We start from the raw sequence: 27,306 nt of genomic DNA on the forward strand, positions 1-27,306 counted from the left end.
TTACTACGACATTGCACAACAAAGCCCGCAAAAGTTGTATTTTCTCTACAGTAAATCATACGTATCACAAACATGATTGCTGACCCCTGAAGGTATCACTTCATAAAAAATTCTCATGCCGTCTTCGCTCCTCCTCGCAGCTTCAACTGCCGCCCTGAAGCTGGACACCCGGCTTTTTCTCACAATCCACGTGTGTGTCTCTATCCTTACATTTACCCGCCACCATTTTCCTGGAATCCACTCCTCGCCGTATCACTCCGCCTATAGTCCCTCCACTTCTGCGCGTGTTTTACCCTTTTCGCCCGCTCGCCCGTTTTTTCCGCGAGGACTCAATCGCTACGGGGACCGAGGGCGGATATTTCGGCGATAGGTTTGATTATCTTTAACGACCTTTTGGGGCTTTTCAGTTTTTTGGCGCGAATTTGGTGACGGCGGAGGAACATCGTCGCAGTGGATACATAAACCGAGCAACCCACAGCCACACCTACTCTGTCTGATAGTAGCGGGGGTGGAGAGGAAGACTTTGGAGTTACACACAATGCTGCCTTGTTCCAACTTTAATTTTACACGCAAAAAGTTTCGCTCAAGCTGAAACGAGTAGCTTAATCTTTCCCTGTGGACGCCATTGGATGTGTTGTCTTTTTCCCCTTTCTTCGTTTTGAATTTCCCTTTAACAGTTGAAGGTAAGAGCTGAATTTCGGGTGAAATAAATTGAACTAATGGCAGCTCACTTGCAAAATGCGTGGTTTTTAAGCCCCCCTCGTAGCGGTGTGTTAGATGCATGTGTGCATTTCCTTGTTGCATGTGTCCGTGCACTGCAGTGCTCGAGAAAAATTACTGCCGGTTTTCACGTTGAGATTATGGGGTGTTGAACCCACACGGCGTTTAAATGTCCCGCAGTCAATAGTCCTACTCCATTTATTGTGACGTTTCACAAAAAGGTTCGTTGTTGCCAGCTTCGGTTTGTATTTGATAAAGGAGTGACGTGTCGAAAGAAACTGTTCACATATGGTTTTCCTCTGTACTGAGCGGAGTTTCTGCAGCTATCTGTCGTTTATTCCGCTTCCAAACACAATCTCCTCTTCTCTCCCTCCACTTTTACCTGCTTGTGTTTGTATTTACTGCAAATGAAAGGCGTGCATTCATGCGCAAACGTCGGTCAGTGTTGAGTGAGAGGGAGACTGTCGTTGGGAGAATAATTTAGTTCTGCTCTCCTGTCCCGGCGCAGACTGGTCTGTGTTTAAAGCCTCGGCTCGTGTTTCCTGGGCTGAGACTGTAAAATAAAGACGGCCTTTAACTCCGTCTCTCACACTGCTGCTTTGTGCGCAAACACAGCCGTTACGCACACGCATACCTTAGGAGCCCGTAGGAATATCGCAGGATTCAGCTCCTCGGCGGTGCTTTGTAATTTCGGCAGCATGCATCGAGTGGTTAGTCAGCAAACAGATGCTGGCTGTGGCTCCCTTTGTTTACTGTGAGAAGTGGTGAATTCTGCCGGATTGTTTAGTCATGTGTGAATCAGCAGCAGAGGTTTTAAGTGTTGAGCAGCACAGAAGGAGACGAAGCGTTTCCACTGAATATTGTTTGCGGGTTTTTTTTGTGTTTTGTTTAGTTTTTCTGATGTTTTTATTAACTTTCTGAGAAGGAAAAATGTAGATTGTGGAAAGAGGTGTTAAGTTTCTGCCCCCGTCTCTCCCAGCTGTTCCTGTGATGTCATGGGGAAGGGGAGGGTAGTCTTTGGGGAGATTTACGGGCCTCCCCAGAAGCAGAAGGGAGGGACTAAAGTGATGTAAACACAGATAAAAGTGGCTCACTGCTGGTGGGGGTTTCAGTCTGGAGAAACTGGTTCAAACTTTCACTACAATAGGTGTTGCTGCCGTTTTGTTTTTTTCTCTCGTTTTTTTGGATTTACCTCATTAAACTGAACCGCTGCTGCTGTAGACACACTACCGGACTAGTTTATCTGGATTTTAGCATTTAAATTTTCCACCACCTCTAATTTTATTTATTTGTCTGGATTTTGTTCTCAGATTCTGCAGTCAAACATGTTACCAAGTTTTGCTCAGTCGCCGGACTGGCTTTACTCTGAGCCGCTGCTGTTTGACGATGACTTCTGCCAAAGTTTGATGAAAGACCTCCAATCGTTGCCAACACCCCCCCAGTCCCCTCCCATGAAGGCTGGTCTGGGAGACAGCAAGCCGCTGTCCCAGGAGGACCAGTTGAGCTATGTGTCGGACATCCTGCTGGAGGACCACGACATGCAGCAGCTCAACTGGACCTGCGACTTCTTTCACTCGGATGCTGCAGAAAAGGAGGACGAGCCCAGCTCCACTCTGGAGGATGGTGGGGAGGACTGCTTGTGGCAGTGCCTTGTTGCGGACAAAAATCTGGAGGAGAAGCTGGTCTCCTCGATGCTCGGCTGCAGCCCTCTGCTGTCTGACATCGATACCAGCATCTTCGAGGAGATTGCCGGCTCTACGCTCGACTGCCAGAACCTGATGGAGGCTCAGGAGTCGAGCGAGTCTACATCAGACTACGGATCCACTGGTGGCGAGATGTCTACGTATTCCTCAAGTGACTCTGGTGAGTCAAGAACTTCATGTTCTCTCCAGAATTTGCTAAGCTGCATGGATTTGTGGGTCTCTGTATTTAATAAAGATATTTTAGTTTTAATGCTGATTAACAGATCAGACTTTAATCTCAGTCTGTCTCATTGTGCTGCTTATCAGTCCAATCGCCTTTCAATCAGACCAGCTTCATTGATATTTCATTGTAATGCTTGGTCACACGGAGCCTTGCTCTTTGCACTCTGCTTATCTGAATTCCACCCACTCACCTGCAATCTGCAGAGGTCTTTATGACTGGATGACATTGTTAAAGCGTGCACGGGCTGCCGGCTGTTGTTTGTAGTAACACTTTTGACTCCTAATAAACTCGAGTCATTTCACCAACTTAAACCCTGCAGAAAATGACAGTTTTAGCATCTAATGCTTATCTTGAGCTGCCCTCATTCAGATTAGGTTCACAGCCAGTAGGTTTATGGCTGTTGACAGTTGTTGGAAAGATTTTCACTACTTGTTTGTGCATGAGAGAGGGTGATCTAAGCCCACATGGTGTGCTGTGTGCAGTGCCTACACTCTTGTTTATGTATCTGTTCTCTTCTGAAATGTCATGGAGCTCAAAGTTGCCAAAAGGTTTTACCATTAAAAACCCCAGACTGACCTTTTTGTTTGTTTTTCCCTCTGACAGAAGAAGAAATTGATGTTGTGACTGTGGTGCGGTGCCCCTCCAGCCCCTCCCCTGTGCCCTCATTGGCTGACGTCTCTGTTCGCAAACGGAGACAACAACAAGAACAGGAGCAGCGGGCTCTGCTGCGCCACCACATTGAGATTCAGCTACAACACAACTACGCTGCTCCCTGTCCTGCCTCACCTCCACCTTCATCCTCATCCAGCAAGCGCTCAAGAGGCAGTGATGGCTCATCGCGCTTCCATCACTCTTCCCGTAACTCCTCTTCGTCTTCATCGTCCTCGTCGCGCTACCACCATTCGTCGCGAAACTCGACAGAGACCGAGGACGACGAGGAGCGTCGGCGGACTCACAATGTGATGGAGCGACAGCGCCGCAACGAGCTGAAGAACTGCTTTATGCGCCTGCGTGATAACGTGCCAGAGCTGTCGCACAACGACAAGGCATCCAAGGTTGTGATACTCAAGAAAGCCAGAGACTGCATCTATGGCCTGGAGGATGACGGCCACAGACTCCAGAACAAGAGAGACAAACTTAAAGCAAAGCAGGAAGAGCTGAAAGCCAGACTACAGGCGCTTCGCAGCTAATGGACCAATGGAGGACTTTGTACAGAGACTACGATGGGTGGGGATAAAGGATGGTGCACCATGCTGTAAAGCGCACACAGACATTTACATTTCAAAGACTTTTGGGTTTCAAATGGTCTGGACTGTGTATAAACACTGGTTCCTAACTCAAAGAACACAACAAACGCTTTGCCTCAAAGTTGATCTCCTCATGCCTTGACTGCTGACTGTTTTTAGTTGAGTGTAAGGTGGTTTGTTTTGGTTTTTCCTTTTTTATTTTTTATTTTCCCTTCTCATTAAAACATTTTTGGGGGTGCCAAATGGCACAGGTGACTTGAGACAAAACCAGCAGTTCCTGGTAGGCCAAATAACTTGAAGCCACAGTAGCTCAGTGTTTAGTAGTTGAAAGAAACTTGAATATTATGTTTTCAGGACGTCTTATAGCCATATTGACAAGTGATCCCTCCACTCTGCCAGGTGTTTTGGTGGCTTTGAAGTCATTTGGACTACACTTGAACACAACAATGCTCTGCATCAGTTCAGTTCATCACCAGTTCAGTCTCTGAATGTGTGTGCATGTGCTCAAGCTCAGAAGCAGCCATATCATACCAAACTATAGTCAGGTTTTGAGCAGGGCTACCAGAGCAAATTGGCCAAAGCTGGGGCAGAAACCACTTTAACATTTTACTCTTGCAGGTTCAAAACTATAACACTCTTATTTAAGGGGGTTGTATTGTAGAGAATTGTGCAACAGCAGGGATACTGGTACAGTTTGTTCAATTACTCATGGGATTGTAATTTCACTGTCGGTTATGAAAATTAAATGTCACTGTGATTCATAAGTCTGTGGGCCCTTCAGCACCTGCTTAAAGACGAACATTTCCAAAAGCTGATTTTCATCGCTGTGTGTTCATGACTTTCTGGAATATGTAGCAGAAGCTGCCCAAACTACTACCATCAGAGCTACAGATCCGTCTCCCTGGGAGAGGAGGAACGAAAAGGTGATCATTGGAGGCCACTGGCTTTGACCAACATTCCCCTGTTGTAAAAGAGGATTTCCCCACACTGGTTGTGTGATGTGCCAAATTAAACTGAGGCACAACTGGCTGAGAGACCCAACACAAAGCAGTAGTTTAAGACTAGAATGCAACACGATGCGGTCTTTCTTCAGCAGGAGCCCGGACATGTTGCCAGGTGTTCATGTAAAACCCATGTTGGCCATACATGTGCGGTTTAATAATGAAGCGCATGTATGACTGAACATCGGCGCTTGTGTGTTAAATGTCTTAAAATGTCTTGTTTTATGTTAAGAGTTCTTCCTCTTCGAGTTCGAGAGGACTTGAACGGAGCTTGGTTTGTAAGAGGTGTTTGGTCTAGAGATCGTAAAAAGCTGTTTGGCCTTGAAATCCATTATTCAGGACTCTGTCAACTTTCTGAGATTCTGTTGCTGTCTAGTTAAAATGTTCTTCTTCCAAAAGAGGATATTTTGTCACAGAAGCCTAATTTTATTTTTCCTCCTGTTTGATTACTTATTTTGTAGATATTAAGTCTCAGAGTTGCCTTGAAGATGCAAAGACAGCAGGATTTTTTTTTTCCTTTTTCTTTTCCACATAAAACTTTGCAATCCTACCTCCACCTGACTGCAGTTGGGCATGTAAATGTTTTTCTTTTTGTTTAATTGTACAGATGTTATTGTATCATAAATTATTTTAGTCCTTTTATTCTTTGTTCATTGTTCCTTTTTGTGGATTTAAAAGGAAAGCACATTTTTTTTTTAATATTGAAATAAAATTGGAAATGAGTCAAAGTCTTTGTCTTTAATGGCTTTTATTATAATTAATTTAAATGACTCTGCACTTGAGTACCAGTATACAGTATCAGATCTAGTGAAGGTCATGTCAGACTTCTCCTAATGTAGCTGTAAATTAAAACAAAACGGGTAAGTATTGTGTCATAACCCGAGAGTTCTTACACCTGAGTTGCAAATTCCTTTACATGATGTGAACTATAAACAGACGTAGGGCGACTTTACAGTTAACTTTATTCCAGACATTAATGAATTCCTCTTTTATGCTGCTTTTTACTGAACATGACAGCCCGACTGCTGTTCAAAAGATTCCTCGTGGTTGAGTTTTGTCTCCATAAAGAAGTGTTACTTCTTTTTTAGTATTTACCAGAGGAATGTGTATCCAGAACACCAATTGTATCTCCTCCAACTAATTTCAGAGTTATTGGAACAGAGTACATGGCATTTCTTGCCTTATAAATACAAACACTTCAATAAATCTCATGTTGAAGGCCTTTTCCAATTGATTTTATACAGGTGAGAAGAGTGTTCGGGGCATTATGGCCTTGGCTTTAACACTTTTCCATAAACTGTTCCAAATTCCTGGATCTGGTCCAGATCTGAGAGCCACTTACTTCAGTGCCTGAGGATCTGGATTATGATCACCAACCAGACTCAATTTCTTAAATGTGACATGTTTTCCTGAAAGATAAATGAGCACAGAACACATAAGATGAAGAACAAGATTACGAGTCTGCTAATTAATACAGAAGAGCATTACCAAGAGGATGCAACTAAACCAGACCAAACATAAACTGTGTGTGCAGTAAAAGTAATTGATCCATTTTCTGTACCCGGTCAATCCAGCTCAGGGTTGAGGGAGGGCTAGAGTTGGGGTACCCCCCTACATGGGTCCATCACAGGGCCACACAGACTATGCACACTCACATTAACTACTAGGGTCAATTTAGAATCACCAGTTAACCTGATTGGATGGTGGGAGGAAGCCGGAGAGAACCCACACATGCATGCAAACTCCAGCCGGGAGTCAGAAACACTTGCTGCGAGGCAGCAGTGATAAAATAACATCTGTACCACTTTACACTGCAGCAAAACACCCAATCCACTGCTGAGAATGATGATGAACCTTAAATTAGTCATAAACTGCAGTTTAGTAGAAATCTACATTTTCAGCTTGCTTACATTATAGATCCAAAAGACAACAGAAGTCGAACATGCCGTTTAATTTATACATTTAACATATATTGTCATTTTACTTAAAACAACAGGTTACAGGTGGTTTTTAAAGCTTTGTTTAAACAAGAGAAAGTTTAACATGTTAAATAAATAACTCGCTGGATCAGGAGATCCTCACGTGCACTGACAAAGAGACAGCAAACAGTGGCACAGAAAGCAGCAAATTGTTCAGACTGCAGTTGAATAATAATACTAACATCAGCTGCAGGATAGTAAGAACTGAACTGCTGTGGAATTTAACTAATATCCTGAACACTGATAAGAACTGGGCTCACTTCAGCCCTGTTGACCACTGCCTCTGAAGGCTACCTTCCCACTGAATAAAAGATGCAGACTAAATAAGCGGTTTTAACTCCATCGGAGTAAATAAAGTTTCACGCATCTTAACAAATACAAGAGCACGTGAGGGATGCTTGTTAGAAGAGCAAGCTAAGCTAAAAATGTTCCCCCTCACACACCTGTCATGCCTCCTTATCTACACACCACTCCCAGGGATGGTGATATGTAAACTTTTTCTCTGGGGAAAGTGTGAGGCTTCAACACGTATATGTTGCGCAAACTGAGCTCAGCCCATGTGTTGCAGTGTGCATGTGCATCAGGTGGACATGTGCCAGACAGGTGAGTGTGTGTTATCTCTGCAGCGTGGGCGTTTCCTTTGAATTCTCTGTTTAAAAAAGCCAACAGCTAAAGTTTCACTGTCTTATCTAAGATCTGCACATATAGACACTATAGAGATGACTACAATCTTCAGTAGATTTCTAAAGTAGTAATTATATAGTTTAAGGTACAAAGTCCTTTGCATTTCCAAGAAAGACTGAAAAAGATAGTAGTCTGACATACTGGGGTTTATGGGCTGGAGAAGATATTTGAAATGTTCAGTTGTATCTAAATGTTTTGGCACCCGGGATCAACATTTCTGTTTCTGTCATTAGAAAATTTAAAGATAAACACATTTTTCATAGACATGAGGAGGCTCAGGTCCTTCAACGTCTGCAACAAGATGCTTCAGATATTTTATCGGTCTGTTGTGGCGAGCTCCATCTTCTTTGCTGCAGTGTCATGGGGTGCGGGCATCAAGGCAAAGGACGCCAACAGACTGAACAAACTCATCAGGAAAGCAGAGTCTGTTGTTGGCTCTAAGCTTGTCACCCTGAGGGAGGTGGTGGAGGACAGGATACTGGCAAAACTGCTGGCAATCGTAGACAATCCGTCTCACCCCCTCCACAAAACACTGGAGAAACTAAAGAGCAGCCTCAGCAACAGACTCATTCAACCCGCTGCTCTAAGGAGCGATACAGGAAGTCCTTCCTCCCAACCGCAATCAGACTTTACAACTCATCTACCTCTGTCAGAGCCACTGTTACAGAACTGGAATAAATCTATCTGTCTTTTGCACTCTGCACCTCAAATACTGTAACGTTTACTTTATATCGTGTATATATATATATGATGATGTATATATATATCATCATATCATAGGTATCATCTATCTATCTATCTAGACATATATATAGCACTTCCAATTGAACAAGAATGGACAAGGAACTGAAGCAAAAGTTTGTTGCTCAGCACCACCTTCACATATTTAGTTCTATGACATTCTTGAGTTGCCTTGCATGCACAATGTCTATTGTGTATTTTTATGTGTGTTTAAGACCATTCTGCTTTGTTTTAGAAGCTATCCCCTTTTTATCCTCACCTTTTATATAATACTGGCTGCACTACAAGCCCAAAGCCTGGTTGAGCCACCAAAATACACCAGGCATCTGTAGATGCTCCTGCTGCACATTTGTGAAACTCAGTTTTGTGGTAAGGAAGCAGGAAAGGTTTCCCTCTGACTCCTCTACAGAGGTCCTATTTGTGCAGGTGTGACTGCACAGAGCTCCACCACCTCAGAATCAGATGAAGGTTTTTTGCCTTTTGAGCAACCTTAGCAATTCTCCAGGAAAGCTGTTTTAATCATTCCAACTGCAGCTTGGTCTCCATGCTACATGTTAACTGACATTCCTCTATGAAAAATAACTGAGAACACTGACAGCCTGAAAAACTGTTCTATCTTCTAATATCTTTGTATAACTTCAGAGGTGTTTGGCAGCTACTTGGAGGTGTCCATGTTTGGTCATGTTTGACTGAGTTTGGGCAGCCAGAGTCTTTGCATCACATAAACTTTCATAATAATGAGTTAAAAAAATAATTGTCTTTACAAGCTAACTAAGACTTTTGTTTAGCACTCTTTTCACATTGTGAATTTAATGCTCATCTTCCACCCATTCAACTATTCATGGTATCAGAAAATTAGGAGTAGGCATGCCCATACCTTTTTCAGCCCACTATGTAAATGTCTTTATGGTTAGAAATGTAAATTGTTTGTATTGCTCGCTTTCTTATCAGTCCAAATGTGGATTCATGTACTTGAACTTGTATCATAGTACCAATAATAAAATTAACAATTCTGTAATTTCATATGTAAAATCTATTGTCGCTCATCTATGTTTGATTCTTCTTAGCAACTCACTAACTTTCTGCTCATTTTGCATTTTTTCTATCAAGATCAAATCGAGCAGATGAGCCTGAGCTGTTTGTTATAATTTATTTTAAACTCTTTTAATCGTGCATTCATGTTAGAACAGCAAGGGAACAGAAAGTGGAAAATGACCAATTCTGCTGGAACAATGGGAAGACTTGTAATGAATAACAGGTTTTGTCTATAGTTGGTACTTTATTCTAGACTTTATCTTTTCAAATGTTTACAGAAGAACAAAAGAGAAGAAAATGATCATTTTCTTGTGGGCTGAAGTGAGAAATAAGATAGTTTCAGAGTTTCAGAAAGAACACATTGTGTAAGGATGGCTGGAGAGGGAATGTTTGTCTGTCTGTGTGTACAGCTATGTAGGTCAGGGTGAGTGTGTGGATGCAACTACCAGGTGTGTCAGATAGCAGCTAACGAATTGACCCAGGTGCCATAAACGTCTTTTCATCACAGAGCAACAGATTAGGTTTGTTGTTTTATGAAAGACTGCAGGGAGAGGCCTGATAAATTACTTAAAAAGAAAAATGCTCACTAACACTGCTCGTCAGCCATAAGTTCAAAGGTGGAGCTTCATTGGAACCAGCTGAGGCACCCCTTTGTGTTTACATGTTTAATTTAGGCTTTATCTCTTTATCTCAGCTCCCCATGCTGCATTCTTATATTGCAACCAGAGGTCATAATTTTATCTGTTTATCTACAAAATCCTGGATTGACAAAATGACAGACCAAAAGAAATACATTACTACGAAATACTGCTGCCCAAAACTAAACGTCTGGAATGTTTTTCCAACAATCATGTGGACTCGTAAAAAGCAGGAATGACTGTAAAACCTCAGTGAAACAAAATATGTCTTCAAGGCACTGGCACATAAGCTGGAGCTTTTTTTGGCTTCACTGTGACGTTAGCTCAACACAGTTTGTATTCTCCAGGAAAGAAGACAACCAAAATATCATATTGCTGTATTATGGGTGGAGTGTCTCTTTAAAATCAAACCAAGGCCAACCTCTGTGTGTGCATGTGGGCGTTGTACAGTAGCTGACTGCATTTGCTTCTTGTGTGGCTCACTGACCCAAATATTCTGACTCATTCATCCTGATCTGCCACATCAAAACAGAGTGGGAGAAGAGAAGGAGATGAGCAATGGAAAATGGTGGAAGTAAACACACGTAGAGGATGACGAAGGAAACAGAGATGATAAAGAGAAAGAAAAGGAAAAGTGGAGCTCCGAAGCTGACATTTGACCGTCCTTTGTTTTCAAGGGAAACAATGAGAAACCCTAATGAAAGGTTAAAAAAAGAACTAAATCCAAACCCAGTTCTGACTAAAGATCCTCAGCCACAATGCAGCACACAAGTGCGTCATACATGTGCTTCAATTTATGCCTGTAATGACAAGCAGTCGCATCATTCTGCCTATGATATGTTTACCCTGTAATATCTGAAGCAGAATGACTTCTCCTGTGAAAATCTAACATTCAATTCAAGGAAATCATGTAGCTTGCTTCTGTTTTGTCTGTGGAAAAATGCAGCAATCATCAGTTTTTAATTTGCAGCATATGTGATTTAGATAGCTTGGTGCTTGATATGAACAACTTTTACGGCTGATTTGATGGTTAACGAATACTTTCTACAGTTGACAAATGCTTTCAATATAAATATAAGATGCTATGCTAAAAACCCCTATATAAGATATTAGGGGATTTTGATAAGGGGACATAGAGGAGGGTTATGGGACTCACCAGTTTGGTAATTTTCTCACATCCTTCTTTTTAGTTTTCACTTCACGGGCTGTTAACTTTTGGATTTGCCTACAATTTTAGTCACTGTTGAAACAACTTGATTCATTTTAGGTGTGTTTGCTGTTTATTATTATCACATGTGTTGTGTTCAGCCTCTTAAATATCACTTAATTTTCCTCTGTCCTACTACCAGTAAGGAAATGGACAATTCCAAGATCAAATCTGTGATAAAATTACAGTTTTTTTTTCTTTTGGACACTGTTCTGCAGCTGTTCTCATTCATCAGCTTCATCATCATGTGCTCACACTGGGATATGTAATCTACATTTAGCCTGGATGTGACTCAACAGCCGGTAAGTCAGCAGTCTCTGCTGCTTGTTCTGAGACTGTTACAGTTGCCCCACTTTCCGCTCATCTGTAACCCATTACCCAGATCCCTTTGCTCTTTTGCCTAACCAAGTGCTTCCCTAAGGGCTGCTAACCAGCTACGATGAAGCATTTCCTGTCTGTATGCCACTGGCTATGAGAGTCATGCTAAAATAATAAGGCTGTTATATCAGAGCTCTGTCACGAGAACTGGTCCTGAGTCAGGCTCATACTGCAGTGCTGCCAGTGGGGATGCCAGGAAACTGTGAATTGGTGTCTATTTGCATATCTGTGTGCATGACATGTTTTTGTCTTTTTTTTGTGTGTGTTAGCTTAAACTTATGAAGGGGTTTTCATGCTGTTATAGCGTAGAATGCATCGGTACTGTAATCAAGGCAGAAGACAAATGTATGAAATGTGTGTTTTTTTCACAGATAGAATCCCCCCCCCCAGGTCAAAAACAAACTATAAAGACTAATGAAGTTAATACATTTTCAAATAGTGCACAAAGTAAATCAACAACCAATGTATGAATATTAATAAATTATAATTCAATTCTCTTTTGGAAGCTCCACTATAATGGAGACAGATTACCATCTTGCTGGTTTGGTTTTTTTATCGTTAACTGAAGGAAATGGGCGCTTATTGATCATGTAAGCTGTCTCAGTTCAGTGATGGATCACTTTAGAACTGCTGAGGGAGATTTTTGGTGATTTCCTGTGTTATTCCCTGCAGGCAGCAGTGTCTTTCCGCTGACATCTGAGTCTTTTAAATAGAATTCACCTTGTCTCACAGACTGTTTTTAATTTCTGAGTATAACCTACTTGCTGAACCTGGCTCCACTACAGGCTTATTTTACTGACTCTGACTCTGTTTGGTATCTTTCAACTGATTACGTCTACGATATCCTAACATGGCAAAAGCTTAAAAGGTCTCTTTTAGACCTGCACCCCTTCATACCTGGGTTTCTAGTACTGATACTAGAAAAATGTGAATGGAAAAGGTAAAAATCATTTTTAAAAATATATTAATGTACAAAAAAAGAATGAAATGGAAATAACTTTATGAATAAAGTCTGACCTTGCAAACTTTAAAATCATGTGACTCATCAGCTGTTTTGGTCTGAACTGGCAAACAAATCTATGTAACGGAACAGAGTCTTTCCAGATGTGACACAATATCCAGGATATTCACAGAGATGAAAGTCATTCCTGAAGAAGAGCTCCCTCCATTTCGTTCATGTGAATGTCCATTGCAGTAAACGGGCGGCTGTAGCTCAGGAGGAAGAGCAGTCACCCACCAATCGGAAGGTTGGTGGTTCGACTCTGGCTTCCCCGGGCTACATGTCGAAGCGTCCTTGGGCAAGACACTGAACCCCACGTTGCCCCCCCAGTGTATCATTGGGGGTATGAATGTGTGTATGAATGATTAGAAAAGCACGTAGTTAAGTATCTTAAGACGTGCTGTATGAATGTGTGTGAGTGGGGTGAATGCGGCATGTAGTGAAGCACTTTGAGTGGTCAGCTAGACTAGAAAAGCGCTATACAAGTACAAGTCCATTTAAATTTGTTGACTTTTTGTGTTCTGGTTCTAAAGGCTTGTTTTGGAAAACTGCTTCTTCTACTGAATTACAACTTAAACTGTAATCTCATCAATTCTTCAAGTTACATATGCTTGTGTGACACGTTTCCAGTGACTTGACGTAGTTTGAAAACGGCTAATGTGTTCGGTCACAATACAAGCAACGATAGAGGCCAAGATCCATCTTTGGTCGTTACAAATGAACGTTTTAAAAAAGGGGACCGAACACTGTCTACCACACAGGGTTGATTTCTCTGCACAAAGCTCGTGTTACAGCTGACATGTGTACAGCAGCTGTTTTGTGCAAAAGAAAAACAAATGATTCATCAAACATGTTTGCACAAATGACGAAAGACAAGTTGCATTGCTTTATGTCTGGACACAAACCACAGACCTACAGCAACCTTTGGAATGACACATTCAGCTACTGCATAGGGACTGTGTTTATTTACTGTTGGCCACTTTCAGCAACCAGTGACCTTTGGAATGACACATTCAACTGTTGCATATGGACTGTGTTCATTTACTTTTGGTCACTTTCAGCAACCAGTGATAGACTGGATAAAGTCTACTCTGCTGCTCCTTAACATAAAGCTTCAGGAAATTCATCTTAGAATGGGGATTTGACCTTAAGAGGCTTGCTGGAACTCTCATTAGCCGCATTCGGACAGAGACGTTGTAAGAACGCAGTTCTAAGAACTGTCCACGTCAAACTTAGTTCTAAGACCTGCCCTTCCCCAGGGGAAGTGTTTCATTTTGCATTCGCACATAAGTCGGGGACCTTGGTCGGACTGATGTGACGCAGCCGTCTGCGACAGACGTGTTACTTTAGCGCCACTCAACAACAAAACAAAACCCGCGAAAAGTAAGGAGAGAAGAAAACAACACCACCAAGAAGCTAACATGGAGAGCGAGGAGGCCCCCGTGTTCATGGTCTGCATGACGGTGATATTAATCATGGACGACCACATCAGGCGTCTAAGATGGAGGCTGGAAGAGCGCACAGCGAGAGTCAGGAGATGAAGAATCCAGCAGCGGGCGATACTTCTTCGTTTCATGAAGGAAAGAAGGAGAGCAGAGCGCCGCAGACAAAGGAGACGACGTCTCAGTTTAACTTATTAAACATGAGCTGGTTGTGTCCGTGTCGTATGAGTAAACATTTCAGACAAGGGGCGGAGCTACCAAACACCTACGTCATATGTGTTCCTATGGAACCCAGAAAAGACCCGGGAGAAGGAGCTAAAATGGTTACAGGAACTGAGGGCCGTGGTCCAAAAAAAAAGGTTATAGGAACGGCAAAAGGTTCCTACAGTGGGAATGTGCCTAATGTTAGTTGCTGTATAAGAAAGCTTCATGTGAAGGAGGCGTAGTTTGCATCTGGTATAGACATGCATCTACAGTGATCTAATCTAAGTTTTACAGCTTCAAGTCAATTCACATCAGATATAAATAAGAAAGCTTCTCCACATGTGCTTAAAGTGACCATTTGATGGGTGTCACTTCTCCACTTCTACACAATTTCCATTTGCAAAGACCCAAGACGTTGTTGTTTTTGACCAGCAGCAGTCAACGATGCTGAGCAAAGTCTGCAGGAAATTTACATCTTGTACAGAAGACTTCAGTGAAGTAGATGGCACAGTTTCCCCTTCACACTATGCAGAAAATGCGTCTTTGTGCAGTCCGGAACTCCCAAGAACGAGGGCAAAGTTACAGGATTTCTATCATCATATTTTTCTCTGGTTTTGAACAGAATTGAATAATACTTTTATACATCCATAAATTAGAAATCATTATTGCAGCATAAAGAAATAAACTGCTATTTGTTAGTTACTAGTTATTTATTTTCAAAAAAGTCATTGTTCAGTTATTACTGTGGGCAGAAATGACCTATAGCATTACAGCTGAGCTGAAGAAGCCTCTGACTGAACACACTCCAATGTTTGATCTCCATGTCATGTAGAGGATGTACAGCATTGTCCATTATCTTGAGTAACTTTGTACATTTTACGTGTTGCATTACAACGTGTTGCATTACAATGTGTTGCATTACAATGTCGCACAAATGAAGAGTTTGATGGAAATGGAACAATTCTTAATTTAGCATTTCTTCGAGTTTTTATGCTGAGTTGACGTAGATTTGGCTTTTTTAAAGAAAAGCTGAAGTAAGATGGAAGGAAAGATGTGTTGAATGTCAGTTTTGATGGAGCGACCATGTTGGTCAAATGAACAATCAGCTGACAAATGACAAATCTCTAAACTAGCCTGGCGTGCATTTCAAAAGTTGATTTCAAATTCGCTTCAGGGCTGGATGGAAACACAACTGGTGCATCCACAGCACATTCACAGTGAGTGTTCATTTCTGTTCAGATCAACCAAGATGTATGTCAATGCCATTTGCAAATTTGCAAGCAGGGCCACAGCGTTGGAGTCTGTTCACGTGTAAAAGTGATCGAGACGAGACGGCTGCAGGTTTTCACTTGATCGTTTATAAGCTCATTCACCTCAGTTGGGTTTCATTTAACTTTAACCTCGCTGGCCCCTCCAGTCTATCTAATGTGTGGAAGTGTTCTCGTTGACACATCATTAGCATGCTAAAGAGGGGATCTCACTGCTTGTCTCACACATTGTTATTCTGTCTGCTTTGTTTTTGTGCTGTTGAATTGACGTGTCGGAGACTCCGTGGAGTCTGCTTCTTAACACTTCAGTGTGACTCATGTTATCATGCAGGAAGCTACAGTCAAATTCATTTTTACAAGGTCTAAATTGGTCTGACTGTGACTCTGTTCACATTGCTAGTTATAGTTTAATAAAGCAGCTCGAATAAATGCATTTACAAAACGTTTTTACTCATAGGAGATGTGCAAAAGAGATAAACTTAACAAATTGTAGCAAAGATTCTTAACACGGAGAAACAAGAAAAAGGAAAATTTTATGGATTTAGCATCCAGTAATCCATGATAATTACATTCTAATGTGATGCAGTATTACCTTTAGACAAATCAATGATGTTTAACCATTACTGTGTAGTCTTAAAGTAATTTCTAATGTGTAAAACAACAACTGAAAGTGTAAGAAAATAGCAACAGAGTCCTAAACTCTTTGCGCTTTGCAGCTGTGTGTGCAGCTCCATGCCTGTCTGTGTTGTGTCAGTGGCGTGAAAAAGCAACAAAAATTGTGTCTCTAGACACAAATCAGTGGATTAACCATTTGTGGCTGTTTCTCCTACGTTATGAGACTGAGCCGCTTGGATAAGTATTTCCACGTTCGATGAATAGTTTGACTGTTTCGAGTTTTTGATGCCTGACAAAATCCATGACCCAAAGGATGTATCTGTAATAAAGATATAATTTGCTTATATTTCTTAAATAATGAGAAATTACATAAACAGGTCCCCGTGTCTGACTTAATACTTCTCAAGCTACTGCACAGACATGTTTATTTCAAGTGGAGTCAGAATTAGCTTTAGCTTTGCTAGCCAAGTATGTTAAACGCACACAAGGAATTTGTATGTTGTTGTGAACTCAAAGAGACAGTGAGGTCTCAGTCCTGTGTCCCAGGCTGACATACAGTCTTCTCCTGGGTGTTTTAAATCACAGCTAAAGACCCATCTCTTCAAAATATTTCAATGTCTGATTGACCAGGTTTTGAATTTGGCTTTGCAGTGTTTTGCTGTGTATCTAGATCTCCTCACATGTTTTAATCTGTGTTTTAGCCTTGCATTTTATTTTGCTTTGGCTGTTTGCTGTGTTTCTTGATATTTTTTGTCTAAAATGTTGTTTTGCCTGCACTTTATAACCCAAACACTGTGTAATCCAGGTTTTAAAAGGAGTTATAGAAAATTAAAGATGCAGATGGTTGAGGTGTTGCATGATGGATTAAACTTCCAGCTTGTGGTTGCCTCATCTGTTTGCCTGATAGGCAGCACAGCATGGTGTGCCAACCAGCCGTTCAGTTCTGTGACGAAGGGTTTCTTGGGGACAGGGGGTGATGGTGAAGCATTTAGAACATCTCCAGCGATCTGTTTAATATTTAAGAGAAGAAAGGAGCCAGGTGGTTGTTTTAATTTTAAGGCAGAAGGAGAAGACACCATCTGGACATACTGCTCTCCTGGTGTTCTCTCTCTCTGAAAGAGCCATTTCAAAAGCTCTTCGCATTGTTTCATTGCATTTTGAAAAGGAAGGGTGATGGGTTGAAGTAGTCTGGGGTTAACAGAGGTGTGACGGGGGATGCTGGTGTTTTGGAGGAATGGGGGAGGACTGTAAGTTTGTCCTTCTCAAAGTGACAGTAGAGGACTTTTAAATGATCAATCAGGTCTTTGTTTGCCTCAGCAGAGGGGGATGGTCTCCCATAGTCTGTGATATCTTGCAGGTCTACGTATGCTCATGTAGGGTCATTGGCTGGAAGGCCCTGAATGTCTGCAACATGACTCCTGACTTCTTTCTCAGATTACCCAGATTAAAATGTGGAAAATTAGCAAATTTGTCTGTGTGTGAATATGGTAGCAAATCCACCAGAGCACTTAAAGCGAGCAAATGCGCATGTTGACAAAAAATGCTGCTTCACACTCGCTTGCCAATGTTGTAAATTCCTCCAAATATATGTGACACTGATGTCAACGCAAAAACTCACCTGGTCTTGTACATTTCAATAAAATTCTAATCTCCACAGCATACTTTTTGTTGTGAGAGAGAATTTTCAGCAGCGAGTGTCCTGATATGAACAGCAACTGCAGTCAGAGTCCTTACCCAGTTCTCCTCCTATCCGCAGTGTTCATGCATGAAAGCGGCCTCTGTCTGTTGTACAGGGTCCAGTTGTGAACCACAGCTTGTTATACAGAAGGTTTTTGTTAGGCACACGTCCGCACAAAAGCTAAAGTAAGATGCCACAGTGTGAGTCAGTTCGTCCAGATTGTCACAGGTTCAGTCAAAACAGTCTTGCAACTTTGGCTTCACTTTGCTGCTTTTTAGGCAGTTTTGGCATCAGGCTTTGCAGTTTCTGCCTGTTGGTTTGCAGGAACCAAACAGTGGTTGAAGAGCCACAATACTGCACACACAAACAGAGCAATGTTTGCTGCTGTGGTTCAGTATTTAATTGTCCCTGAAGAAACTTTCTAAATATTGGTAGTGCATGACTTCTTCTTTCTCCTGTGAAGTCTCTAAAAGTTATTTAAAGTGAGTACAAAGGTTATTCTTCCAAATAGCTAACTAGTTGGCCGGGGTTTGCCGTGTCCTTCATGGTGGTCTGGGGGTAGTCTAAACACCGTCCAGCATGAAGAAGGACAAAGACTGCAGTGAATAAAATGGTAAACAATATCCAAGTTTTGACTGCAGCATTTACAGTTTGCTTATATTGGGACTTTAACTGTAATCTAATGAATTCTAAAGTTCCTGTGTTCTACTCATTTACAAGTTCATACATTTCATGCAAACTAATCAGAATAGGTTTACGTGCTTCTAATCACACTGTTTTTCTCAAACTGTACACTGCTGGTCCCCCCCATGAAAGGTGCAGATACTTTGACTGCTCAGCTGATTGGTCAACAATAGCAGAGGGTGGCAAAGATGCTCATGCTTTTGCTTGAATCTTACCAAACTTGATTAAGATCAGATTTATTGTCATGCATACACACAAAATTTGTCCTCTGCTTTTAATCCATCCAGGTTGGTACCTGTTGACACACACGCACATGCACAGGGTCACACACACACTCATAGAGCGAGATACCATACACTGGAGCGGTGGGCAGCCATTTACAGTGCCCAGAGAGCATGGGGGTATGGCGCCTTGCTCAATGGCACCTCGGCCGTGACAAGGGGGTGGACTGACACCCCTCCAGGGAATTGAACCGCCAACCTTCTGGTTACTGGATGACCCAATCTAACCATTGAACCACGGTCGCCCTAGTTACTAAGAATTATGCGAATACATTTCATAAAAACGAAGTCATGTAATGTAATGCAATAGTGTGGTGAGTGCTTTTTAACACAGCAAAACTTTCACATGCACAAATACAGCATTCTGCATGAAAGGTAGAGAAAACAAGCCTATTCATGAGAAAAGGGAAGGAAAAACAGGTTTGTTGTTTCTTTCCACAGCACAAGCAGCAGCTTGTGATGATGACTGATGTCAGTCTCTAACGTGCAGAAGTCAGCTGTGGTGATTCTTTTATTGGACTCAGTATTTCTGGACTGTGGTAAAACGAACATTCATTCACCCTAATACATTTCATTTTTGCAGACCAGCCTCAAGCAGGTTAAGTATAGTTATATACTTAACTTATATACTTACTATATACTCCATTCTCCCCAGTTCAAAGTTTGCAACGTGTCAAAATTGACAGAAAATAGCTGGCAATTCAGGTTTTTTGGTGTTGTTTTGTTGTTCTCCTCCAGAGTTTTTTAATCTGGTGCGTGCTGATTGAGTGTTGCATTTAGATTAGATTAAATTAGGTTTTCCTTTATTGTCCCACAATGGGGAAATTCACATGTTACAGCAGCAAGCAAGAGACAAAAAGAACAAAGACAACAGGGACATACAATAGCAGGTAATACCACCAGTATCAGCAGTTATACATTAAGAAAATTGCACATTGTTATTATATTATTATTATATAAAGTGGTTATTATACAGTAGATATTGCACATTAAGAACTGTGCATCGTTATTATTATTTATATTTCTATTATTATTTATATTTATAAAACAGGAATAGCTACAAGAAGGGTAGACTTGTGCAATGGTCCATCGCTACAGGCATCCTTTAAAACCATCAAAACTCAAGATGTAACGACTATTGTAAAGGTTACAAAAACATCAAAAGCTGTTTAAAACTGAAAGTGTGTGGTTATGTTTGTTAATGCATATTTTACTTTCTGTACAATATATTCTAAAGCCATTTCTGAGTTGTTGCTGTGCCTTTTCCTCAGTGATGTCTCCTGTGGTTTAGGAAGAAATCTGCTCAGTTCAGCTCACCAAAGTGCTTTACAGCAGATAATAAATAAAGAAAAAAATAAGTAAAAAAACAATAAAATAACAGTAAAAGCAATAAAATACAGTAAAGCAGATTAATACTTTGGACATGCCAACACCTCAGTGGGACTTTTCAAACCATTTTACTTTGCTTCCACTTGGGGATGGTGTTAAAAATTTGTGTAAAAATCAGACACATTTAGCAGCTCTGTTATTTATTTATTGTTATTTTTTCTTATGTTTGCTGTTCTTTACAAAATTCTGTTATGGATTGTAAAGCAGATTTACTGTCTATTGTTTTGATTCTTATTTATTCATCAACACGAGTGCCCGAGCACCTGTAAAGCAGATGTTGAGTTTTCAAATCAGTCACCTAGCTGCATGAAACATGATGTTCTTTTTGATAGTTCACTGTACTTCAGGAAGTTACATTGTTGCAAACTTATCATCATTCCAGAGACCCACAACAACCCACCAAACAACTTTCATGTCTCATTTTACCTACGAACTCTAAAGACGGTTGTCCGATAGATTATTTGCTTTTGCACAAGGTAACCGTTTACTTATGGAATTGCAGAGAAATGTGGATACTAACACATAATAATCTTTGTTGTTTGAAATATGAAACAGAACTGAAACAGCTTTCCGGCATGAGCCCAAAGATCAGACAAACCAAGCAAACTCAGATGTTTGAGGTGAGGTTGCTGCTGATCTTGCACTTTGATCAGGTTTATATCTGAATTCATTTCTACACAGAATCGAGGTGACTGAGTGCATGTAAATGAGAGTGATTAGGGGGAGGTCCCTCTTTGTGTGTCACCATGTGTGGAAAAACAAATGCAGAGTCTTGAGAGTCATAAAAATCCCCCTGTGACATCTGACTTGTCACTTCTGAGTTTAAAATAAAAAATATGTGTGATAGAGGAAGGAAAAGACCAGGTTTCAAGCCTAAGTGGAGCTTGAAGGGTGAGATATGTCAAAGATCAAGTGCAACTTTTAGTCATGTGGACTTTCTCAACATCATAAGAGAGAAAACTGACCTCACACCTGAAACTCAAAGGAAAGTTAAAAAGTTTTAGCTTTTAACAGCTTTATGTCAGTTATATTTTCTGTTAAAGAGGTCAAAAATAACTCTTTCTGAACACTTTTTGTCCAGACTGCAACTCCATTAGAAATGTTATTTGTAGCGCTGAACTGGATAAGAGTAAGGCAGTGCAGTATGAGGTAAAATCTACTGTATCATCATCACATTTCGTTCACTTTGTATCATTCAAAGCTGTTCTAAGTTCCTTTGCGCTCTCAGATGTCTCAGGGCTCTGTCTATCAAACTAACACATCAAACACATCAAACTAACACCAAGAACCACTGGAAAAATGGGCTCCCTGCTGGCTCTCCTCAAGTTGCAAGCATTTGGTCAAACAAATGGCAGATGGGATGTCCCACCTTGTCCTGCAAAAGAAGACATAACTGCCCTGCTTGGAAGGGGGCAGTGATCAGCCTGTGGTAATCACAAGGGAACCTGGAAGACCTCGCAGAAGAAGATGTAAACAAATAAGCATTGGCTTATTATCTCACCATTGTTATTTGCTCAGCATAGACGTTAGCGTGTAGTTCAGGGATGTGGTCACGGGGAATTCTGCACTGGAGTGGCAAGTGAAACCAAACTGTGGGTGAAATAATTGATTATCCAGGTACAGGCAGCGCCCTCTCAGAGTGACAACTCTCACTGACAGACCATTGCCGATTTAACGCCGAATCGTCTGAAATATGCAGACGAGGCGGGACAGTGCAGATGGTGCCTTGCACATTGAAAGACAAGAGACACTGACATTCATTAACACTCCACTCGTTCTAATTCTCTGACTTATGCAAGACACTTTGAGTGTTACAATGGTCAAAATGCAGTATCGTTAAGTTGAATAGTGTTTGTAGCCCCTTTTACACATGCAGTAGTTTTCATTCATCTCGAGGTAACTAAATGTGTCTGTGTTGTGTGTGAAGTACTTCCTGGTACTTTTCAGTACATTTTCAGACAAACTGTGAGCTCCTACAGTCATATTAACAGACAGACATCTTGGGTTAATGCAACATATGATCATGATATGTTTTAAGCAACTGCCAGTTGCCACAGAGTCTTGATGAGCTTATTGTCTGTCACAATTTCTAACACGAAAAGAAACGGAAAAGTATGCGAATGTCTTTGTAATATTAATAAAAAACAATGATGGAAGCAGTTTAGTAGTGTGTGTTATATGTGTAGTTATAACACACACACAGAACAGATGCAGTCTGCACACTGAAATGAGAGCAGATGACGAGAGTGAAACCTGTATGCTAATGTAAACATGGCACTGAAAGAAGGTGTGTTAATACACCAGCCTCTTCACCTCTTTTTATATGCTTCCCACACACCTGATTAACAAGATGAAAGGATATGGGGAAATCCCTGCAAAGCATTGACACTATGAATCATGAGCATCAACCATCACAACATAGCTCAGGATGAGTGAGGAGGAGGGGAAGGAGGAGGAGTTTAAGGTACAGGTTGCTGGCACTTGTTATTTTTCTGATCCTAAAACTGGTCACAACTGAAACAGTTCTGTCTGAAATATCTCTGTGGAGGCACAATCTGAAAAAAATTGGAATATTCTCATCAAGTATACATATTCATATTCATAGCAAGCATGCAGGCAATGCTATAAAATGGCAAGTGTAGTCTGCTATGTAGTTGGTGTTGTCTGACGCAACCTGGGCGTCTTCATAGGATCTGAAACGACACAATAATGTTTTAAGAAATATTGTAGAGTAAACTTTTCAGAGTGAAGGTGAACCAGCATATCAAGTTCTCCTTCACGTGCTGCTGTTTGGCTTTGAGATGTGCGTTTACTCTGCATACAGCCAACATCAGCTGTCAAACACTGTGTCTAAACTGTGGAAATATGGGGGTAAAATCATCCTGCTGCAAGAACAACTTAAATCTAATATCTACAGAGAAGTTCAAAGGCCTGGAAATAATATGAACTTTCAAAGATTCAAAAACAGATTCTGAAATATGGGCAAAAAAGGACTTTTTCAGGGTCAAATCATGGATAACACCAATAGTTCCTAACATACTGTGTGTCTTTATTTTGCTCCATGTCAGTGCTCAGTTATCATTACTTAATATTGACATGTACTCCCTGGTTTTCATCTGTTGGTGATTAGTGAAACAATCTTGCCATTTTCTTGTTTTCATATTCCTTGTGTTGCCAGTTATTTTCCTGTCTGTGGTTTCAGGACTTCTGAAAGTGTTTTAGCTCTGGATTTTGGACTTTCACTTGTCTTGTTGTCCTCACTAAACCTTTCTAGATCTCACAATCAGAGGATCCCTGCATAACCCTTTTTTCACTTAGAAATAGATCAATCACAGATAGAGAAAATACTGAACAAAGAGTTTTTTGTGTTTTATTGAGCTAAAAACACTTGTGAAGAATGATCATGATCATAGACTGAAGTCACCTGACCTCAACCTCAACGCTCAACATTTAAGGGTTCTTGAAACTTGAGAATTATTCCTGATATGATGTGCTACTTTCGAACATCCACCCATTGTCTTTCGCTTATTCATGGTCAGGTCTGGGAGGCAACAGGTCCAGGAGGGAAACCCAGACATTCCTCTCCCCAGCGACACTCTCCAGCTCCTCCTGCGGGATCCCAGGGCATTCCCAGGCGTGCCCAAAAACCATCCAAAGGGAGGCAATCACAAGGCATCCAAATGCCCAAACCACCTCAACTTTTGATGCACAGGAGCAGCTCTGGTCGAGCTCCTCCCACTATCTCTAAGGCTGAGCCCAGCCACCCTCAAAGGGAAACCCATTTCAACTGCTCGTTTCCATGATCTCATTCATTCTGCCTCGTGACCATAGGTGAGGGTCGGAACAAAGATGGAACAGTAAATCGAAAACCTCGCCTTCAAGCTGAGGTCCCTCTTTACCACAATGGGTTGAAGCATGACAAAGTCCTGACCCGTCTGTCCATCTCTTGCTTCAAATTGCCATCACGCCTTTGAACATTGTCTGATAAAATAGAATAAAATTACCTGGTTATCAAGTTTTACATAAAGTTGTGGAGTGTATATGGTGCTGTCATTAAACCCAAAAACACTAATATAGCCTGACATTCACATACATTTTTTAACTTTGGACTAAAACCAACCTGAAGTCATTTAAAAACAAATGCAAAAATATAAGTTCTGGGTTTATATTGTAAAAACGGAAAAAACAATGCTGCCCTGGAGGCTAGTCGGAAGTCCTCATCTTCTCTCTGATCAGCACACAATTAACAATCTGCAGAGCTCTGCAGCTCAAAACCTCTTCATTCATTACACTGAGAGCACTGCATGAGAACAGCGGGGGTTCTTCCACAGAGCTCCAGAAACACAAAGAGAGAAAAATGTGGGATTATAAAGAGTTACAGAGTGAGATGAGCCACCCATGCTGGAGGTGTATTTCCCTGGAGGGTTTCATGTCTATCAGTCCAGTTTCCATTCAAATGTACTGCAAGTTTTAGTGAAACAAGCAGGAAATATGCTTGAGATAAAGCAATTTAAGTCACGCTTCCATCTGCTGATCTTATGTATTTGGAATGCATTGAGATAGAGCTTGTTTCTGAATTGGTGCCATTAAGCTTTCTCAGAGGACGAATGCATGCAGAGATAAAGTAATAAAAACCCAATTCATCAACTCTGGGTGGAAAAATAAAGACAATGAGATGCAAATGTCACATTTATGTTTGTTATCTCAGTCTAAACAGATCTGCTGTCGTGGTCTCTTCTGGGAAAACTTGAGTGATCACACGTTTCAGGCGTGTTATTTAATCACACAGTTGATTGATGAACGCTGCAGTTTGACACATTTATTTTTCATGTGAAGAAACAAACATCTTTCATCAGTTTTACTTGACTAAGAACAACTGCATTTACTGCTGTTCTTGTTCTCATTAATACAGAGGAGATTATACCCCCCCCTGATTAACTTTCTAAGCAATCTTTCTTCCTTCTCCTCTTCTATCTCTTCCCCGAAGCAACACAGCCACACAAATGAAGTGCCTTCCTTTGTTTTACTGATAATCCCTGAACATTGTTCACGGAGGCGACATCAGTCACTGACAGCGGCCCTCAGGGCAATGCAGAAGCCACAGCTCAAATAAAATGCCACAGAAAGTCACTGTAATCACACGGTAAACCAGAATTTTGTGTTAGGGTTAGTTAATTGACTTTATTGCTTCGTTGTACAGAACGAACAGCACTGACACACACACAAAAAAACTGAAAAGATATAAAGATAATTAAACCTATGATGGTCCAAAACTGTAACACAAAGTAAGAGTCTGGTCTTTGTGCAGTTTGAGTTGATTTCATGGTCGTCAGACGCAGCTGCTGCTGGTGATTGACACGGCCTGTTGGTGCACGCCTGCTTCTAATTGGCCTGGTTGCAGCTTAACGTTTTAAAAAACCGCCTGTCTTCATAGTGTGTGATGGTCATACGTTTGGACGATTGGTTTCAGAGCGAACCCCTGAGCAGATTGACATATAATTACCGGTGATTTAAATTTTTATTCAGCACAAACAACAAAATGACAATCTTGATGGGTGTAAAGCTGTCTTTTTTTTTTTGCTTCTACATCTTCCTGTTCTTCTGTTTCTTGACATTTGTCAAATTGCTTCATTCCTGTGGGCAGACATATATTGGAGTAATTGTTGGGGCTATGAATTGCTGTTTGTTGTCAGAAAACATGAGCTCGCCGTTAAGTACAAATCTTTCAGAAGACAAAATGGTTTGTGATAAAGCATGTTTGTGAGAAGAAATCTCCTTTGAAAGTAAAATCACTGCAAAAGAGAGCTTTTTGGAGACATTTTTGGTCAAAACATCACAGGGTTACAGTACCACAACACTCTTTACACCCTGTTCTCCGCAGCCTGTTTTAGTGACTCCACCAAACTGCTCAATTCCACTACTTTGAAGTTGGTAGAATTGCTTACCAACCTATTGCAAGTTACTATTTTCTCCCAACATGAGCACTTTGGCCACAGACAGTTGCCTCTTTAGGCCCAATACCATTCTGAATAATGTGTTGAACTTTGTTGGAATGCCAGAGTAATGTAACGCCCAACATAATTCCTTCATTGCATGTCAGCTGAGCCGGTACTATTACTTAACATAACACAGCAAATCTAAGGATTTATTTTCAGGAGGCAGCCTGAGACAAAGTTACAGCTTTTGAGTTGGTATTCACTTTAAACACACAAACACACGCTTTCATGTGTGTCCTTTAAAATGTCAGATGACTCATCATCTCACCCTCCAGCGAAAGTTAGTGAGCCTCATGTCAGTTTAATCTTTGAAAACCAGAGATAACAGAGCATTATCAGTGACTTTAAAACTCCTCTCCCTCTTTATGACAGCACAAGTGATGTTAAGGCTCCAACGAATGCCCATTTTGGAGGCTTTCTGGGTCAACCCGTCACTGTAAAAAAACTGTTGCCATTTTTTGTCACTCCACACGTTTGTGCACGTCCAACAGCTTGAGCTGGTTCACTTACAAATCATTTAAATTGAATTTGATGGTTGTTCTTGACTCTCAACTGACCCTTGGGGTGAGTGTGAGTGCGCATGGTTGTTTGTCCCTGTGTGGCCATGTGATGGATTGGCGCCCTGTTCAGGATGTACCGACGAACGGCGGCTGGGATAGGCTCCAGCCCAAATGGCCACAAATTATTACAAAAATAAGATTTTCTGAAAGAGTCAATAGAAAGTTCAGAGTGAATAAAAGGGAAATGTATATTTATCATCAAATAAAACAAGATTTCTGAGGAGGAAAATGGATTTTGACTGGGAAGGATCATGTCAAACTTGATGCATTTTATGAATTTCATGTTATTTTACTTCTTTTATTCCTCTCGGAGATGTTTTTGCCTTAAATGATGGAAAGGAAGAAACTAATTTACCCGGTTTATTGTTTATTTATTAAAGTTTTACTCAAAAAGACGACTTAAAAAGTATACTTAACTATGAAATCTATCTAAATAATGAATATTTGATAAATAAAACTGGATTTTGTTGCAACGTAATATCACAATGTGTTTTTAAGATGTGTTGGCATAAGACTTGAACTTTTAGGGTGGGAGTTGGTTAAATTAGCTGTTTGTATGTGTATTTTTCTCTGGATGCACCAAATGCTTGAATCAAACCCTTTTGCATTATGTTTTATATTCATTAGTAGGGT

General features: G+C 41.0%; 1 protein-coding gene across 3 annotated transcripts in view; it reads left to right on the forward strand.

The window, feature by feature from the left end:
• The first annotated feature begins 467 nt into the window (after positions 1–467).
• Positions 468–27,306, forward strand: part of mych (myelocytomatosis oncogene homolog) — a 51,160-nt gene continuing 24,321 nt past the window's right edge. The window contains exons 1-3 of one of the 3 annotated variants that reach the window (XR_011915166.1): positions 468–683; positions 2,031–2,583; positions 3,250–4,816. Coding sequence is in view for 2 of the 3 variants with exons in the window: in XM_072381524.1 (XP_072237625.1) it covers positions 2,046–2,583; positions 3,250–3,836 (1,125 nt within the window). In the remaining variant the exon portion in view is untranslated. Of the gene's footprint in view, positions 684–1,671; positions 2,584–3,249; positions 5,623–27,306 lie in introns of those variants that run through there. The other 2 variants (XM_072381524.1, XM_072381525.1) reach the window with 2 other exon arrangements.

This window comes from Leuresthes tenuis, unplaced genomic scaffold, assembly GCF_036924035.1.
Source record: "Leuresthes tenuis unplaced genomic scaffold, fLeuTen1.0.hap1 SCAF_3, whole genome shotgun sequence".
In the NCBI taxonomy this organism is placed as follows: domain Eukaryota; kingdom Metazoa; phylum Chordata; class Actinopteri; order Atheriniformes; family Atherinopsidae; genus Leuresthes; species Leuresthes tenuis.